Source organism: Mobula hypostoma, chromosome 21 (genome assembly GCF_963921235.1).
Source record: "Mobula hypostoma chromosome 21, sMobHyp1.1, whole genome shotgun sequence".
In the NCBI taxonomy this organism is placed as follows: domain Eukaryota; kingdom Metazoa; phylum Chordata; class Chondrichthyes; order Myliobatiformes; family Myliobatidae; genus Mobula; species Mobula hypostoma.
Window position 1 is genome coordinate 14,110,566 of NC_086117.1, and position 18,527 is coordinate 14,129,092.

An 18,527-nucleotide genomic window follows, 5' to 3' on the forward strand; every position below is an offset into this window, starting at 1 on the left:
AAAGAAATCTGCTGTCCTGAATTTAATATGGTTCACTCCTAACTTACCACTGAAATGGCCTAAATCTGTTCATAATTTCCTTTGAAACATTCCATTCAAAACAAATTAGGAATTGAGATTAAATGCTGTCGTTGACTGTGATCAACATTAGCAAGTGAATAAAGAAAGCTTTCTAAATAGGAATAATAAAATATACTAATTGCAGGCCAAAAGTTCAATTTATTATTCCACATTATTTATATAAAAGTCCTTTTCTATTAATTAATTCAAACCATTGATATTTCGATAAAAATCAAATAGTATAGATAAAACCATCCGATTGTGACTAAAGCACTACTGCATCACTCTACACAAAAATGATTTTCAATATTAGACCAAAATATTGGTAAAGTGATCTCAGATTTTTAGTTTATTTAAAATATTAGTACTTATCTTGAATGGAATCATTACAATTAGAATTTGGTAAAAATAAATAATTGTAGAAGGATAAAATATAGCGTTAAGGTACAATTTGAAAAATGTCTCATTTAGGAGAGCCCTACTAAGATCAGAGAGGAGAATATTGTATACCTCAGGAAATGATAATCAAATACTTACATAAATCTTCTTGATGAACTAAATTTTAGGCTAGTTTTCCCCACAATCAAATACGTTTGTCCTTGCGTTAAGGTAACACCAAGGCAAGTGTCTTTTTTGATTAGAGTTATTAATGAGTTTTGTTGAATTCTTTCAGCTATAACAAAAATGCACATCAATTTAGTCAGGCATTTTAATACCTGGAGAAGAAGTTTTGTTATTTAGAATAAGTTAAGAATGTTGAAATACATTTTATTTAATGCAAGCTATTGCTGTCACAATGATTACAAAATGCACACTTTCCTTTGACATGTTTATGTAACTTAAGGACAGAATACTAAATACTCAGCCAGTTGGGCAGCACCTGTGGAGATTGAGACAAATAATGAAAATCAAAAACTGTAGATGCTGAAAATCTGAAATAAAATAAAAAATATTTTTCTATATTTCTGCCCCTGATGACCCTGTGATCTCCATCTCAGAGGCTGATGTTAGGCTGTCTTTAAAGAGAGAGAAGCCTCACAAGGCAGGAGGTCCCGATGGAGTACCTGGTAAGGCTCTGAAAACCTGTGCCAGCCAACTAGCGGGGGTATTCAAGGACATTTTCAACCTCTCACTGCAACGGGCGGAAGTTCCCACTTGCTTCAAAAAGGCAGCAATTACCAGTGCCTAAGAAGAATAACGTGGACTATCGCCCAGTAGCACTCACATTGACGGTAATAAAATGCTTTGAGTGGTTAGTCATGACTAGACTGAACTCCTGCCTCAGCAAGGACCTGGACCCATTGCAATTTGCCTATCGCCACAATAGGTCAATGGCAGATGCAATCTTAACGGCTTTCCACATGGCTTTAGGCTATCTCGACAACACAAACACTTACGTCAGTATGCTGTTCATCAACTATAGCTCAGCATTTAATACCATCATTCCCACAATCCTGATTGAAAAGTTGCAGAACCTGGGCCTCTGTACCTTCCTCTGCAATTGGATCCTCAACTTCCTAATCGGAAGACCATAATTTGTGCAGATTGGTGATAACATATCCTCCTCGCTGACGATCAACACTGGCGCACCTCAGGGGTGTGTGCTTAGCCCACTGCCCTACTCTCTATATACACATGACTGTGTGGCTAGGCATAGCTCAAATACCATCTATAAATTTGTTGATGATACAACCATTGTTGATAGAATATCAGGTGGTGATGAGAGGGTGTACAGGAGTGAGATATGCCAACTAGTGGAATGGTGCCACAGCAACAACCTGGCACTCAACGTCAGTAAGACGAAAGAGCTGATTGTGGACTTCAGGAAGGGTAAGACGAAGGAACACATACTGATCCTCATAGAAGGATCAGAAGTGGAGAGAGTGAGCAGCTTCAAGTCCTTGGGTGTCAAGATCTCTGAGGATCTAACTTGGCCCCAACATATCGATGTAGTTATAAAGAAGGCAAAGCAGCGGCTATACTTTATTAGGAGTTTGAAGAGATTTGGGATGTCAACAAATACACTCAAAAACCTCTACAGTTGTACCGTGGAGAGCATCCTGACAGGCTGCATCACTGTCTGGTATGGGGGGGGCTATCACACAGGACCAAAAGAAGCTGCAGAAGGTCATAAATCTAGTCAGCTCCATCTTGGGTACTAGCCTACCAAGTACCCAGGACATCTTTAGGGAGCAATGTCTCAGAGAGGCAGTGTCCGTTATTAAAGACTTCCAGCACCCAGGGCATGCTCTTTTCTCACTGTTACCATCAGGTAGAAAGTACAGAAGCCTGAAGGCACACACTCAGCGATTCAGGAACAGCCTCTTCCCCTCTGCCATCCGATTCCTAAATGGACATTGAATCTTTGGACACTGCCTCACCTCGTATTTATTTTATATATACAGTATCTCTGTGTTGGTACGTGGCCAAGTGGTTAAGGAGTCGGTCTAGTGACCTGAAGGTCGCTAGTTCGAGCCTCAGCTGAGGCCACGTGTTGTGTCCTTGAGCAAGGCACTTAACCACACATGGCTCTGCGACGACACCAGTGCCAAGCTGTATCGGCCCTAGTGCCCTTCCCTTGGACAACATCGGTGGCATGGAGAGGGGAGACTTGCAGCATGGGCAACTGCCGGTCTTCCATACAACCTTGACCAGGCCTGCGCCATGGAAACCTTCCAAGGCGCAAATCCATGGTCTCATGAGACCAACGGATGCTTTTTTTTTACAGTATTTCTGTTTTTGCAAGTTTTAGTGAGGCAGCATCTGTGGAAAATGAAATGGTTATGGTGTTAGATCAAAGACTCGGAAAGAGATAAAATTTTAAATAGCAAAGGCCATGTTTTCATGGTGAAAATAAGAACACAAGAACATAAGAAATAGGAGCAGGAGTAGGCCATCTGGCCCATCGAGCCTGCCCCGCCATTTAATAAGATCGTGGCTGATCTGTCCGTAAACTCAGCTCCATCTACTTGCCTTTTCCCCATAACCCGTAATTCCCTTACTATGTAAAACCTATCTATTCCTTAAATAAATTTAATGAGGAAGCCTCAACTGCTTCCCTGGGCAGAGAATTCCACAGATTCACCACTCTCTGGGAAAAACAGTTTCTCCTCATCTCCGTCCTAAATCTTCTCTCCTGAATCTTGAGGCAATGTCCCCTAGTTCTAGTCTCATCTACCAATGGAAACAACTTTCTATCTTATATATCCCTTTCAAAATTTTGTATGTTTCTATAAGATCCCCTCTCATTCTTCTAATGAAGCCATTTGGTTCATAGATTAATGAGGATAGAGGGAGGAAAAACAAACAAGAGGCCTTGTAAAAGTTGTGAAATTCAGCTCAGGGCTGTCAGAAATGTAAAACAGGTCAGGCTGTGACAGTGGAGAGAGAAAAAAACTGAGTTAATATTACTGATATACATATATCCTACAGCAGAACTTCTGAACAAACTCTGTGCTTGCACTGTTTAAGAGAGGGGAAATAAGAAGTATGGGGAATAAATAGGATTTGGTCAAGGGTCCTATTAACAAATGTGGATGGAAAATTTGGTTTAATTGGAGGAAATCTCCGAGATTTCTCATCAAGGAAATGAGTGTGCCAGAGCAGAGTAAAGGGGAGAATGGAATGGTGTTCATACAGGAGACAGGATGGGAGGAAGTAAGGTCGATATAGCTGTGAGGTTGTAATGCATGTTTGTTACTAACCTACTTGAGATGGAGGCAGAGCCATTCAGACAGGGGAGGGAAACATCAGGGATGGACCATGCAAAAGTGAGAGCAAGGAGGAAATTAATTCTCGTTGCTCTCTCCTTCCTTTCCAGTACTGATGAAGGGTCTTGGTCTGAAACATCAATTGTTTATTCTTCTCTATAGATGCTACCTGATTTGCTGAGTTCCTCCAGCATCTTGTGTATATTACTCTGGATTTCCAGCATCTGTTTAAGGTGGAAATTATCAGTGGAAGTAAATGAACTTACAATTTTTTATGCATCCAGGAAGCAGCAGTAATATTGTCACCAGTATGGCAGATTAAAAAATAGAGAGAGAGAGGGCTTGAGGCCCTTTGTTGGTTGGGATCAACCATAGATGTTGCAACCCAGCTGCATATATGAAACACAAGCCAGGGCAGTTTGATATGGTGAACAAGCTGTTGTCCACACTTTCCACGCAGCTGATGAATCCAAAAGAACAGCAGCTATTGATAAAGTCCAGCACTAGCAGTGTTGCAGGAGTTGCCAGTCAGCACTGAACTAAACCTAGGACTGCCTTAGGCACTAACAGCTCTGGATTTTTCCTCGTGGTTTACTCCTGAAGCCTTTCACATAAATGGAGGCAGTGGTGGTTTGAGATCAGAGTTTTCCTTCTCCTAGACAAGCTGACAAGCCCCATCTGCCTGAAACAACTGGGGGGTTGAGTAGGATTGAAACATGAACTTTTCCATGTCTGTTTTCATTGTTACATCTTTGACCTGGAGAAAATGTGTAGAGTTGAAGGAGAAGTTGCCAAATGCAAAAATAAATTCAGCCAGGTGAATGATGTATAGATGAATGGGAACTGGTTTGGACTCTGTTTGAGGGAGCAACGGGCAGTCCCCATTCCATTCTGGTGTGAGATGAAGGTACAGAGATTGCATGTCCCTTGTTAGGTCTGGGAAACTGCCTCATAGGACATCAGAGGTGTCACATTGTATCTGTGAAGTTTCTTAACTAGGGAGGAGGCATGGATTTGAGATAGGAAGAAATAAATTCTTATCCAACAGATCATCATTTCATGCCACTTTCAATGAGCTTCTAACACCATTACAGATTTTTCCCTCCCCATTTTAATATACTGAAGGAATTACTTTGAGACTCCTTGCTCTGTTCTGCTGTCTTCACAAACACGTTTTCTGTATTTCTTGGCTCTGAAGAAGTTTCAACAACTTGAGACATTGGCTTTTTTTTGGCATTCCAGAGTTGCTGCTTAACTGGTTAAGTATTTACAACATTCTCTGTTTTTATTTCATATTTCCAGCATCAGCATCATTTTACTTTGCTTTATTTAATATTTCTTTTTGGATTAGTCATCAACTCAAGTCCATCGTATCTGCCAGTGACTGGTAGATATGAGTGTACAACAAGTAAATAAGCTAGCTGATCCATAAAAAAAAACATGTTATTTCTTGTTCTGGAGTACAGAACATCTAAAGAATTCAGTGCAATATTATTCAAATTAGAACAAACCTGTCATATATATTTCCTGAATAGTGGCGTTGTACTTGATGAAATTGATCTGCTCCTCGGAAGACAAAATTTGCAACCTGTAGGCTGTATAAAATTTTTAAAAAGTTAAAATTCTAAAGATAACAAAAAGATGGAGCCTGGACATGTATGTGCGGACATCCAACCTCTCCCCGAAGTTCTGGGAGTCTCCCGCATATTAATAGTGGCTCCCTGATGCCCGCAAATTATATACAATGTCCCGGAAATTGATTTTTTTGAGAGCAAGCATGAGAGAACGCACGAGAAAGAGCGAGAGAGCGAGCACAAGAGCAAGAAAGCAAGCGCGAGAGAGCGCGTCCACAAGAGAGAGCGTGAGGGTGAGAGCAAGAGCGAGAAAGCAAGCGCGAGAAAGCGAGCACAAGTGAGAGGGACCACGAACGAGAGAAAGAGTGACAGAGTTCCAAAAAAGTCAGAGTGGCAGAGTGTTCCAAAAAAAGAAAATATAAAACGTACGTCACCCCAGACTACACTAAAGTGTACCCCTGCCTAATAGGGGTCAAAATAATGACAGTGTTGCTCGCTGCACTGTTTACAACAGTGACTTTTCTATTGCCCATGGTGGGTTAAGACTGTAAAAGACATGTTGAGGTGAGTTTAACAGGTGTCATTCGTTCATTAACATAGCTAACATTATTTAAACTAGCTGGCTAGCTGCTAAGGAGCTACTCTATTGCAGACATCCACCTCTCCCGGAAGTCTCCCACAAATTGATGGTGCTACCTCCCTGAAATGAGTTTTATCAGGGTGGGATGTCTGCTACAATAAAGTTGCATCTATCTACATCTTGTCTGATTAAGTGCTTGTCTAAATGCCTTTTAAACATAGTAATTTTGTTTGAATCCACTGCCTCTGGCACCATGTTCCAGACATCAACCACCCTATGAAAAATAAATGACCATGCAGATCCACTTTAAAAATCTTTCCTCTCACCTTAACCCATGCCCTGTTGTTTTTAGTACCACTACCAAGAGGAAACAAAAGGTTTTGGCTATTTATGCTTATCTATGCCTCTCATAATCTTATACACTTCTGTCAAGTCACCCCTCAACCTCTTTCACTCCAGGCCAAAACAAATCAAGCCTTTCCAATCTCTTCCCAACACTTTGGAGAATCTCCCCTGCAGTGTTTCCACCACAATTACATCCTTCCTGTAGTGTGGCAACCAGAGCTGTACACAGTACTCCAAGTACAGCCTATCCAGAGTTATGAAAAGCTGAAAATAATGTCCCAGCTTTTATATTCTATACCCCCCCACACACCTATGAAGCATGCAATATGCCTTCTTCACCATTCTATTGCCATGTTGCTGTTTTCAGGAAACTATGGGATCCCTAAGTTTCTCTGTTTATCAATATTCCTTAATGCTTTGCTATTTGTTGTATATATCCTATCCTCATTTGACCTCCTCACATTTGTTGGGATTAAATTCCATCTGCCAATTTTTTTTGCCCAGTCTTCCAAGTGATCTATATCCTCTTGTAGCCTTACAGACCATCAATTTTCATGCCATGCACAGATTTACCAATATACGTCCTGCATTCATATCCAGGGTTTTAATACATATCAGTAACAGTGAAGCTCCCAGCACCAATCCTTGCAGTACTCCAATAGTTACAGATCTCTCATCAAAAAGCATCCTTGCACCATCATGCTCGCTTCCTATAACCAAATCAATTTTGAATCCAATTGGCTAGATCACCTTGATTTTAATGTATCTTAGACTTCTGGAAAGGCCTAAAATGTGGCGGCTTTTCAAAAGCCTTACTTAAGTCCATATAGACAACAGCTACTGACCTGGGTTCATTCATCTCTCTTATATCTTCAAAAATCTCCATCAAATTATAAGACAGAATATTGACCACCTCTATCACAAAAATCATCCTATCACAAAAAAACACCTTTGTTTTAACCATCCCTTTCACCATCAGCCCTTGCTTTTCATGAAACCCATCTCTTAGAATTTTCTCAACTAATTTCCTTACCATTGACCTAAAGCTCACTGGCCTGCAGCAACCAGACATATGCCCACCACATAAATAAAGGAACAATGTTAGCTATCATCCAGTTTTCCGGTACCTCACTCGTGGTAAATAAAGTTGAGGAACTTTCCATCAAGGCTCTAGTACTCTCTTACTTCCCATAGCACCCTGGGATAGATTTAATCTAACTCTGAGAATTTATCTACTCTTATGCATTCCAAGACATTTAGCACTTCTACTTGCTTAATATTGGCATGCTCCAGACTATCAATGTATCCTTCCCTGTACTCACTGTCCACTACATTCTTCTCCATGGTGAAAACAGATGAGAAATATTCATTCAGGACCTCACCCTCACCCCTTGGCTCTACCTATAGATTTATGCCTTTTTATGCCTTAGCTATTATCTTGCTCCTGATTTAAGTTTCTCCTCATCTTATCTGTAAAGGATAAGGTTTCAACCTGACACATCGACTCTTTACTCTTTTCCATAAATGCTGCCCGGCCTGCTGGGTTCCTGAAGCATTTTGTGTGTATTACTTTGATTTCCAGCATCTGCAGATTTTCTCTTGTCTGTGAAGGATATTTCCTGATTTCTGTTTATCCTGCAAATTCCTTTACTAAATACCCTCCTACACCCTTGGTATTCCTCAAGGAAGTCACCTGATTGTCATTGCCTATATCTGTCAAATGCCTCTTTTTTTCTCAGATCAAATCTCCAACGAACTTTGTCATCCTAAGTCCTCTAATCTTGCCATCTTTGCCTTTCACCCTTACAGAGTCATGTCAGTCCTGTTAACTATCATAAAAAAAGTCCCACCTGTCAGATGTTGTTTTACCTGCAGCATCCCCTCCCAATTGACATATAGAACATAGAAACATAGAAAACCTACAGCACAATACCAGCCCTTCGGCCCACAATGTTGTGCTGAACACATACTTACTTTAGAAATTACCTAGGGTTACCCATAGTCCTCTACTTTTCTAAGCTCCATGTACCTATCCAAGCGTCTCTTAAAAGACCCTATTGTATTCGCCTCCACCACCGTCACTGGCGGCCCATTCCATGCAATCACCACTCTCTGTGTAAAAAACTTACCCCTGACATCTCCTCTTTATATACTTCCAAGCACCTTAAAACTGTGCCAAATCCTGATTTGTGCTAGATGTCTTCTCTGAATTTCGGATCTTAAATTGAGGGCAACACTTTTCCCTTTCTATTATTACTTGAAACCTACAGGAATATGTCACTGTAACCGTTCCACAATTGACACTTGCCCCATTTCACATCCAAAGATAGATTGAAGTGGAGCTCCTTCAGTGACAGGATGATCTACATCCTGTTTCAAAAACATTTTTGGATGCAGTAAACAAATTCCAGCTTGCCTAAACCTTTTGCACTAAGATAAGCTCAGTTATTTATGGGAAAGTTAAAATCTACCACTACTACAACCCTTTAGTTTTTACACCTTTCTGTGATTTGTTTACCTATATATTCCTGTACTTTCTGCTGATTATTGGGAGACCTATTGTATAAATCCAGCAAAGTAATTGCCACTACCTTATTCTTAAATTCTATCCATATGACTTCGCTGAATGATCCCTTCAGGATTTCATCTATACATACTCTTGTGATGTTGTTCCGCTAACTTACCATTAGCAACATGTGATATAAGTTCAGTAATCTGATGTGCTAATAACTGCCATTTCCATATAACCATATAACAATTACAGCATGGAAACAGGCCATCTCGGCCCTTCTAGTCAGTGCTGAATGCTTACTCTCATCTAGTCCCACCAACCTGCACTCAGCCCATAACCCTTTCCTGTCCATATAGCTATCCAAGTTTACTTTAAATGACAATATTTCAAATCATCCTATCACAAAAAACACCTTTGTTCCAATCATCCCTCCCACCTTCTACTGAAAACCTACTTGCCTCTCTTTATTTCCCAGTTCTGATGAAGGGGCACAGTCCAGATATGTTGAATGATTCTCTTCTTGATTTTCATAATTTTTTTGAGTTTTAATCAGCATCAATATATTTGTTGATGCAATAGAGCAAGATTTGCAGGGATGTCCTGAGTAGGACTGAAACAGGCAATGAAAGAATAGATGTAGCTGGGCTGTTGTGATTTCTACGGCTACAGGTTTGAATTGGAGAAAATTAGTGGTGTTGAAGGAGAAATTGTTCAGTGTAATAGTGAGGGAACCCTGGGTGCTCCGGTTTCCTTCCACAATAGCCTGCTGAGTTCCTCCAGCATTTTGTGTGTGTTGCTAAGGGAATCCTATGTAGACACGAGGAGAACATGCAAACTCCATACAATCAGGATGATTTGAGTTGTAAGGTAGTAGCATTAAATGTTATATCACTTCTGTGCCACCTCACCAAGCCCTGAGAACAGTGAAGGACAACTAGAATTGAAGAATTGTCGGAATTTGTGACCTCTGGTATCTTAAGGAAAGGAAAAAAAAAACATTTTGTTGAAGTGGTGATCACTTGATCACGTAGTTAAGTGATCTGTGACCTAGGATAGCTTTGGGGTTAGTGCAGTGTAGTTTTGTAATATATTAATTATGCTCAGTAGTGAATTTATTTCAGAAAGTAGGAGTAAATAGCAAACTCCAAGATTATAAAGTACTCACCATAAACTGGGTTTTTACTGCACACAGCTTCATATCTTTCACGTCCAGTAAGGGTTGTATTTATTGGTGGCTGCATTTCACTGCACTCCGCTGAACAATAGAAGAATTTTGTTTTTAACTTGAGAGTTAACTCAAAACACACACTAAATAAGTATAGCTATCTATGGTAGGTAACATACATCTTTCTAGTTTATATCAATGATTATAGTTGGTTATAGCATTAAAACTATTGGAAATAATAATGTTCTCATAATCTAAAAAACGTGTAGCTTGGGTGGTTGATGGTTGGGTTGCGCTGTTCTCCGATCTTGGCAATTCATTTGCGAACCTTTCATCATATGAGAAGACATCGTCAGTGCACTGTTAATTCATCATCAGTGGCAAATTCCAAGAAGCATAGTTTTCTGCAAACAATTCTGTAAATGGACAAGTAGACCTCGATTCTATTTATGAGCCAATGTGGGCAAAATTCCATGCCACAACGCATGGAGTTTGCCACACAACCAATAAGTGACGACATCTCCCTACATCAGAATTGAGTTTCTGTAATGGTGATCAATCAGCTGATTGATAAGTATATAAAGGCCAAGCATTCAGAGGACACACCACAAAATTACAGTGCACTGATGATGTCTCCTCGTATGGTGATGTAACATTTGCAAATGAATTGCCAAGATCAGAGAACAACTCAACCCAACCAGTAAAACTATTAAATTATATTCATAAGAAATATAAATGTCAATTTATTTCATGTCATAGCAATATCACTATGTGCTATTAGTTGCCAATGCTTCCTATATAATACTCATTAACAGAAACCCTAAAGTGAACAATAAAAGATTTATTGTTTTACCTTTCATACATTTGCACTCGTCCCCTCTGCACAGTTTTAAAAGCTTATTATCTTCTACTGTGTTATAAAAGATAGTGCACCTTTTGTCTGCAGAAAAAAATGAGATTTTTATATAATACATCAATTCCAAATAATCCTCATTTGACTGAAATGAGATTTTGCATTAATAATTTAATTTCATTTTGACAAGTCATTAAATATATACCATTCTCTTTCAAGCCACTTGGTCACCAAAACTAGAGTTAAAAGAAGTCAAGAATAAGTGAAAAATGGAGTTCTGAGATTAATGAGTAAATTAATTTCACGTGTTGGGTTTGGATCACAGAAACAATACCATATAATGATAACATTCAGGGCTGCTGATTTTCCTGAAAGCCTGTCTGGCTGTCTGAAAATTGAAGTACATATCTTAGTTAAATCATGCTTCTCTCTCATTTGTTAAAATCAGGGAAACTCTCAGAAATGTTCTGCAAAGTTATCCCTGTGACGTTCATCTGAAACTCACAATTTCACTGTGACTGTTAAAAAAAATGTCAGCCAATCTTCAGTCACTGTAGAGTGAGTTGCACTGGTAGAAAACATGAAAGGAAATACAACAGATAAATTCCTCCTTTGAAAATTGGTTCATGTCATAGCAGATATCAAATCATGTCTTCCCAGTCTTTAATCTTCCAGACATGCAATATTCTTTAAAATCCTATTAAAACATTAGTTCTTAACAACAATGCTAAAAGTTGATAAGTGACATATAATTGCTTGATTACACAGGTGAGATATTAATAATTTTCCTGAAGAATGGAGTATGCTCCATACATTATCCTATATTGGAGGTTCCCACCTGTTTCAAAAGGGCAACAATCATACCAGTGCTCAAGAAGAGCATGTTGAGCTGCCTCAATGACTGTCAACCATTTGCACTCACATCTACTGTGATGGAGTGTTTTTAGAAGTTGGTCGTGGTCTGAATCAACTCCTGCTCAAGCAAGGACCTGGACCCACTGCAATTTGCTAATCATCACAATGGGTCTACAGCAGATGCAATCTCACTGCACTCCACCTGGCCTTGGATCACCTGGGCATTAGCAGTACCTACAGGCTGCTGTTTATTGACTACAGCTCAGTGTTCAACACCATCATACCCTCAGTAAAAATCAATAAGCTCCAAAACCACCACCTCCGTATCTCCCTCTGCAACTGGATCCTTGACTTCCTCTTCGGGAGACCACAGTCAATATAGATTGGAAATAATATCGCCTCTCTGCCAACAGGGAACACTGGTGCACCTCAAGGATGTGTGCTTAACCCACTACTCTACTCTCTGTACACTTAACTCACTGCTCTACTCTCTCTACACTTAACTCACTGCTCTACTCTCTCTACACTTAACCCACTGCTCTACTCTCTCTACACTTAACCCACTGCTCTACTCTCTCTACACTTACAGCTGTATGGCTAGACACAGCTCAAATGCCATCTATAAATTTGCCAATGACAGAACTATTGTTGGTAGAATTTCAGATGGTGACAAGGAGATGTACAGGAGCGAGATAGGTCAGTTGGTTGAATGATATCATAACAACAACCTTATATTCAACATCAGTAAGGCCAAGGAATTGGTTGTGGACTTCAGGAAAGGGAGGACAAGGAAACACACACCATTCCTCATTGAGGGGTCAGCAGTGGAAAGGATGTGCAGTTTCAGGTTACTGGGTGACGACATCTGAAGATCTATCCTGGGCCCAACATATTGATGCATTTTCAAAGAAGACATGACAGTGGCATCAAGAGTTTGACGAGGCTTGGTATGACACTGAAAACTCTTGCAAACTTCTATAGATGTACTGTGGACAGCATTCTCCATCTGATATGGAGGGCAACTGCACAGGATCAGTAAAAGCTGCAGAAAATTGCAAACTCAGACAGCTCCATCATGGGGATTAGTCTCCCCAGCAATAAGGACATCTTTAAAAGGCAATGCCTCAAAAAAGTAGCATCCATCATTTAGAACATGCCCTCTTCTCATTGCTACCATCAAGAAAGAGGTAGAGCAGCCAGAAGACACACAGTCATGCTTTAGGAACAGCTTCTTCCCATCCACTATCAGATTTCTGAATGGACAATGAAGCCATATATACTACCTCAATATTTTTTGCATTCTTTTTAAAGTACTTTTAAAATTTGCTTATAAGATATGTATTTCTTATTGTAATTTACAGTTACCATTATCATGTATTGCAATGTACTGCTGATACAAAACACCACATTTCACGACATATGCCAGTGATATTAAACCTTATTCTGAATCCTTCCTTGTAAATTGCAGCTTCTACAGAAATAAAATGTGTTTCTGTCTCAAGTACAACCTGATTTGCCCAGCATTCATTCATTCATTGTGCCCATCTTTCCCCAAAAAGGTATAAGAGATTCACATTGACGTATTCTCCATGGTGCTGACTAAAATAGCTATGGCTACACAATTGACTCTGGATTTGTATGTTATCTGATAAGGGTAGAGAAATACAAGTAGAAACAACAACAGCTTCTTGAAATCTACTTTTAGAGTACAGCTTCAATAGTTTATTTGGAAAGATATATGAAATATGTAAAGCCAGTGTGAATAAGCAAGTCTTTTGGCCCTCCCAAAAAAAAGTAAGGAAAACATACTTTTATTTCACACAAAATGTGAAATAAGAAATAGGTTTGTGAATCAGGACCTCTTCACCTTTTTGAATAATTTTTGACCATAAGATATAGGTGCAGAATTAGGCCATTCAGCCCATCGAGTCTGCTCCGCCATTCCATCATGGCAGATCCCGGATCCCACTCATCCCTATACACCTGCCATCTTACCGTATCCTTTAATGCCCTGACCAATCAGGAAACTATCAATTTCCACTTTAAATATACCCACGGACTTGGCCTTCTCCGCAGTCTGTGGCACAGCATACCACAGGTTCACTGCTCTCTGGCTAAACAAATTCCTCCTTACCTCTGTTCTAAAAGCTGCCCCTCAATTTTGAGGCTGTGCCCTCTAGTTCTGAATACCCCTACCATAGGAAACGTCCTGTCTACATCCACCCTTCCTAGTCCTTTCAACATTCAGTGGGTTTCAATAAGATCCCCCCACATTCTTCGAAATTCCACTGAGTACAGGCTCAGAGTTGCCAAATGCTCCTCATATGTTAACTACTTCATTCCCAGAATCATCCTTGTGAACCTCCTCTGGACTCTATCCAATGGCAATATATTCTTTCTGAGAAATGGAGCCCAAATCTGCTGACAATACTCCAAGTGCGGCCTGACCGGTGTCTTAAAAGCCTCAGCATTATCTCCTTGTTTTTATATTCTCTTTCTCTTGAAATAAATGCCAACCTTGCATTTGCCTTCTTTACCACAGACTCAACCTGTAAATTAACCTTCTGGGAGTCTTGCATGAGGACTTCTAACTCCCCTTGCCTCTTTGATGTTTGAGTTTTCTCCCCATTTAGATAACAGTTTGCACTATTATTCCTTTTATCAAAATGCATTATCATACATTTCTTAACGCTGTATTCCAACTGCCACTGTTTTGCCCATTCCTGCTAAGTTTAAGTCCTGCTGCAATCACATTGCTTTCTCTGGACTACCTATCCCTCCACCTATCTTCGTATCATCTGCAAACTTTGTCACAAAGACATCAATTCCATTATCTAAATCATTGACAAACAATATGAAAAGTAGCGGTCCCAATCCTGACCCCTGAGAAACACCACTAGTCACTGGCAGCCAACCAGAAAAAGCCCTCTTTATACCCACTCGCTGCCTCATGCCTGTCAGCCATTCCATTATCCATGCCAGTATCTTTCCTGTAACACCATAGTATTTTATCTTGTTAAGCGGCCTCATATATGGCACCATATCAGATGCCTTCTGAAAATCCAAGTAAATGACATCCACTGCCTCTCCTTTGGTCCAGCCTGCTTGTTACTTCCTCAAAAAACTCCAACAGATCTGTCAGGCAAGATTTCCCTTGACAGAAACCATGCTGACTTTGACTTATCTTATCATTAGTCTCCAAGTACCCCAAAACCTCATCCTAAATAATAGACTCCAACTTTCCCAACCACTGAGATTAGGCTAACTGGCCTATAATTTCCTTTCTTTTGCCTTCTTCCCTTCTTAAAGAGTGGAGTGACATTTGCAATATTCCAGTCCTCCAGGACCATACCAGATTCAAGTGATTATTGAAAGATCATGACCAATGCATCCATCATCTCTTCAGCAACCTCTCTCAGGACTCTGGGATGTAGTCTATCTGTTCCAGGTGATTTATCCACCTTAAGACCTTTGAATTTTCCTAGCACTTTTTCCTTTGTAATAACAATGACACTCACTCTTGCTCCCTGACACTCACGGACCTCTGGTACACTGCTAGTGTCTTCCACAGTGAAGACAGATGTAAAGTACCCATTAAGTTCATCTGCCATTTCTTTGTCCCCCATTACTACCTCACCAGCATCATCTTCCAGTGGTCCAATATCAACTCTCACCTCCCTTTTAATCTATATAACTGAAAAAAATTGGTATCCTGCTTTATTTTATTGGCTAGTCTGCTCGCATATTTATTATAGATTTTATAGTTGCCTTTTGTTGGATTTTAAAAGCTTCCCAATCATCCAACTTCCCACTCACTTTTGCTATCTTATATGCCCTTTCCTTGGCTTTTATACCATCCTTAACTTCCCTTGGCAGCCACAGTTGCCTACCCCTGCCATTTGAGGCCTTCTTTTTCTGTGGGACATACCTATCCTGTACCTGGTGAACTATTCCCAGAAACTTCAGCCATCTCTGCTCCTCCAATCCACCTGGGCAAGCTCCTCTCTCAGGCCTCTGTAATTCCCTTTATTCCACTGTGATACTGCTACATCTGATTTAGGCTTCTCCTTCTCAAATTGCAGTATTCAATCACTTTGCATCATTCATTCAATCAATTCAATCATTTTGCCCACTTTATACTCATTTATGAGGTAGACTGGATTTAAAAATAATTGTCTGATATTCACTGCATTTGGCACAACAGAGAATAATGTTACCTGGTGAATGATAGCTGTAAACTGTGAAAGGAGATGGGGTTACCATTCCAACTTCAATAATTTGAAAGGCACGGAATGCAACACAGAAGTCGTATTCTGATGGAATCTAAAGGAAAAAGAAAGCAACTAGCTGAAAATTTAAGACCATTTTTTTCCGGACTCAGTGTAAGGGAAATTCTTTGGGACATTTTGTTGTCTTGAAAAGTATAATGTAAATGAAAGTCTTTCTTTTAGCAAGACATTTAACAGTATTGATGAATAAGGAGTCTTGCTGTCCACACTCCGAGCTCCTTGGAAGTGGTTGCACAAGTTAATAGGATGATAAAGAAGGCATATGCCATGATTGCCTTTATTAGTTGAGACAATTAGTTCAAAAGCCCATAAGTTCTGTTACAGCTGTATTAAACTCTAGTTTGGCAGCATCTGATGCATTGCATTCAGTTCTAGTCACGCCATTACAGGAAGGATGTGAAAGTTTTAGAGAAAGTACAGAAGAGGTTTACCAGGATGCTAACTGGATTAGAGGACATATGCTATAAGGAGAGGGTGGATAAACTGGAATTGTTTTCTCTGGAGTGCTGAAGTCTGAGGGGAGATCTGATAGAGGTTTATCAAATTATGAGAAGCATATCAGACAGCCAGTATCGTTTTCTCAGGATAGAAATGTTTTACTTTAGAGGGCATGTAGCTATGTTGCCGGGTGGAGATATGTCTCTACCAAAGGAGGTGTAAGGTGCTCCTTCCCTCTGCTAGCCTGCAGGTCACCCTTGTGCAAGGTGTAGCACCCACTTTGTCCCGATCGGGGTCACGTGAAGCCATCGGTGCAGGTGGTGGATGGTCGTATGAACAGCTGATGCAGATCACATGTCCTGGTTATGCGACCACTGAAACCAGGCAGAAAAGCTATTAAAAAAATTGATCGTTACTGGGGTCATCTGTCTTGTAAAGACACTTCCCAGAAGAAGGCAATGGCAAACCACTTCTGTTGAAAAATTTGCCAAGACTGCCCAAGTCAATACGACACGGCACATAACAAATCTTGTAGGTGAGGGGGGGAAATTCAAAGGAGGTGTATGAAGCAAGTTTTTTTTTTAAACACAAAGAATCGTGGGTACCTGGAATGTAGTATCAGGAGTAGAGGTAGAGAGAAGGTATAATACAACCATTTAAGAGCCTTGAAGGTAGGCATATGAACATGCAGAGAACAGAGAGATATGGATGTGTCCAGGCAGAAGGGATTTATTTAATTAGGTGTCCTTAGCAATCATTAATTTGGCACAATATTGAAGGCAGAACAGTTTGTTTTTGTACTGTACTATGTTCTATCTTCTAACAGAGAAGAAAACAATAAATTAATTCTTATATTTCTTACTGCTTCCACTTGAAGAATGACACTTCTATCTGATATTCTGTAGTCCACAATAAGACTGTCAACTCCATTTAATAACTATGAAAATGAAAACAAAACAAAACATTTCATCATCAAATAATTTATATTACTGTATTGAAATTTAAATAAGAAGCTATGTATTTATAAGTGCTTAACTGTTTTTAAATCATCGTCATCTGGCAAGAGGCCTGTGTTCAGGGTTATCTCCATTACAGAATGGTCTGATTCCAAAGCATCATCTTCAGATCTTGGTTCATATCTAGAAACAAGAATTTAAAAAATAAGTCAACAGGGTAGTACATGGTAACATACATGTAGTTTGATAATAAATTTGACTTTGACATTGAATTGAATTGACTTTATTTCTTACATCCTTCATATACATGAGTAAAAATCTTTAGGTTACATCTATTGACTCCCCAGTGAGCACTATATGAGGTCATTCTACCCTCGGTCATTAGGCTCTATAATGAGTCAATCTATAGCCAGGGAAGTGATGACCTCCTCCTGTTAGACTGTTTGAGGTAACTTATTTTTTATTCTTTCTTACTTCTCTCCTAATATTTGTATATCTGTGCACTGGTAATGCTACTGTGACACTGTCATTCCCTTTGGGATCAATGAAGTATCTACCTATTAGTTATCATATCTAAAACTAACTTAATTCATCAGAAAATGATTCACGAAATAAAACTTCCTCCAAATTCTTTGGAGACCAAATCTAAAAGTGTGGGAATAGCAACTCTGTTTAAGTTCTTTGCTTACGTTAGTTCAAAATACTCGCTCCTTGGCTTAATGATGAAATCCATCAAAGGCACCAGCTATTTACCCCCTAAGATTTGGGCTTGACTGTACCTGGGGAATTGGTTTAATGGTCAAATCATGCTGAAATCTGTTATATTAAGTGATTTCAGTATTTTACTTAGTTCCTAGTGTACAGACTCCAAAGAACAATATAGTTCTAATAGAACAATTCCTTGCCTTTATTTGTTAGCAATAGAAAAGCAAATGTATTCTTTAGCCATAGAAGCAACCTATACGCTAATAGACTAATAGAAAGGATTTTCCTATTATAAATATTGAGCCTATTTCTATAATAGAAGTAAGCATTGGGCTGTGTTATAATGGAACTAAGATTAACAGCTGCTGTGTATATGAGCTTATTCTGACAAATGAGGTGTTTTTATTTCCAAGTATTTTGGTTAGAAATGGAAAAAGATTAGTTTTATTTGTCACATGTACATTGAAACAGAGTGGAGTACATCA

At 39.5% G+C, this 18,527-nt stretch overlaps 1 protein-coding gene across 1 annotated transcript in view; it reads right to left on the bottom strand.

Annotated features, from left to right (window-relative positions):
* The window catches only part of c5 (complement component 5), a 103,609-nt gene that overhangs the window by 1,840 nt on the left and 83,242 nt on the right, over positions 1–18,527 (bottom strand). The window contains exons 34-40 of the mRNA XM_063073453.1: positions 17,418–17,520; positions 17,244–17,318; positions 15,872–15,977; positions 10,800–10,886; positions 9,947–10,036; positions 5,282–5,365; positions 598–733 (exon numbers count right to left, since the gene is read on the bottom strand). Of these exons, the coding sequence (XP_062929523.1) occupies positions 598–733; positions 5,282–5,365; positions 9,947–10,036; positions 10,800–10,886; positions 15,872–15,977; positions 17,244–17,318; positions 17,418–17,520 (681 nt within the window). The remainder of the gene's footprint in view (positions 1–597; positions 734–5,281; positions 5,366–9,946; positions 10,037–10,799; positions 10,887–15,871; positions 15,978–17,243; positions 17,319–17,417; positions 17,521–18,527) is intronic.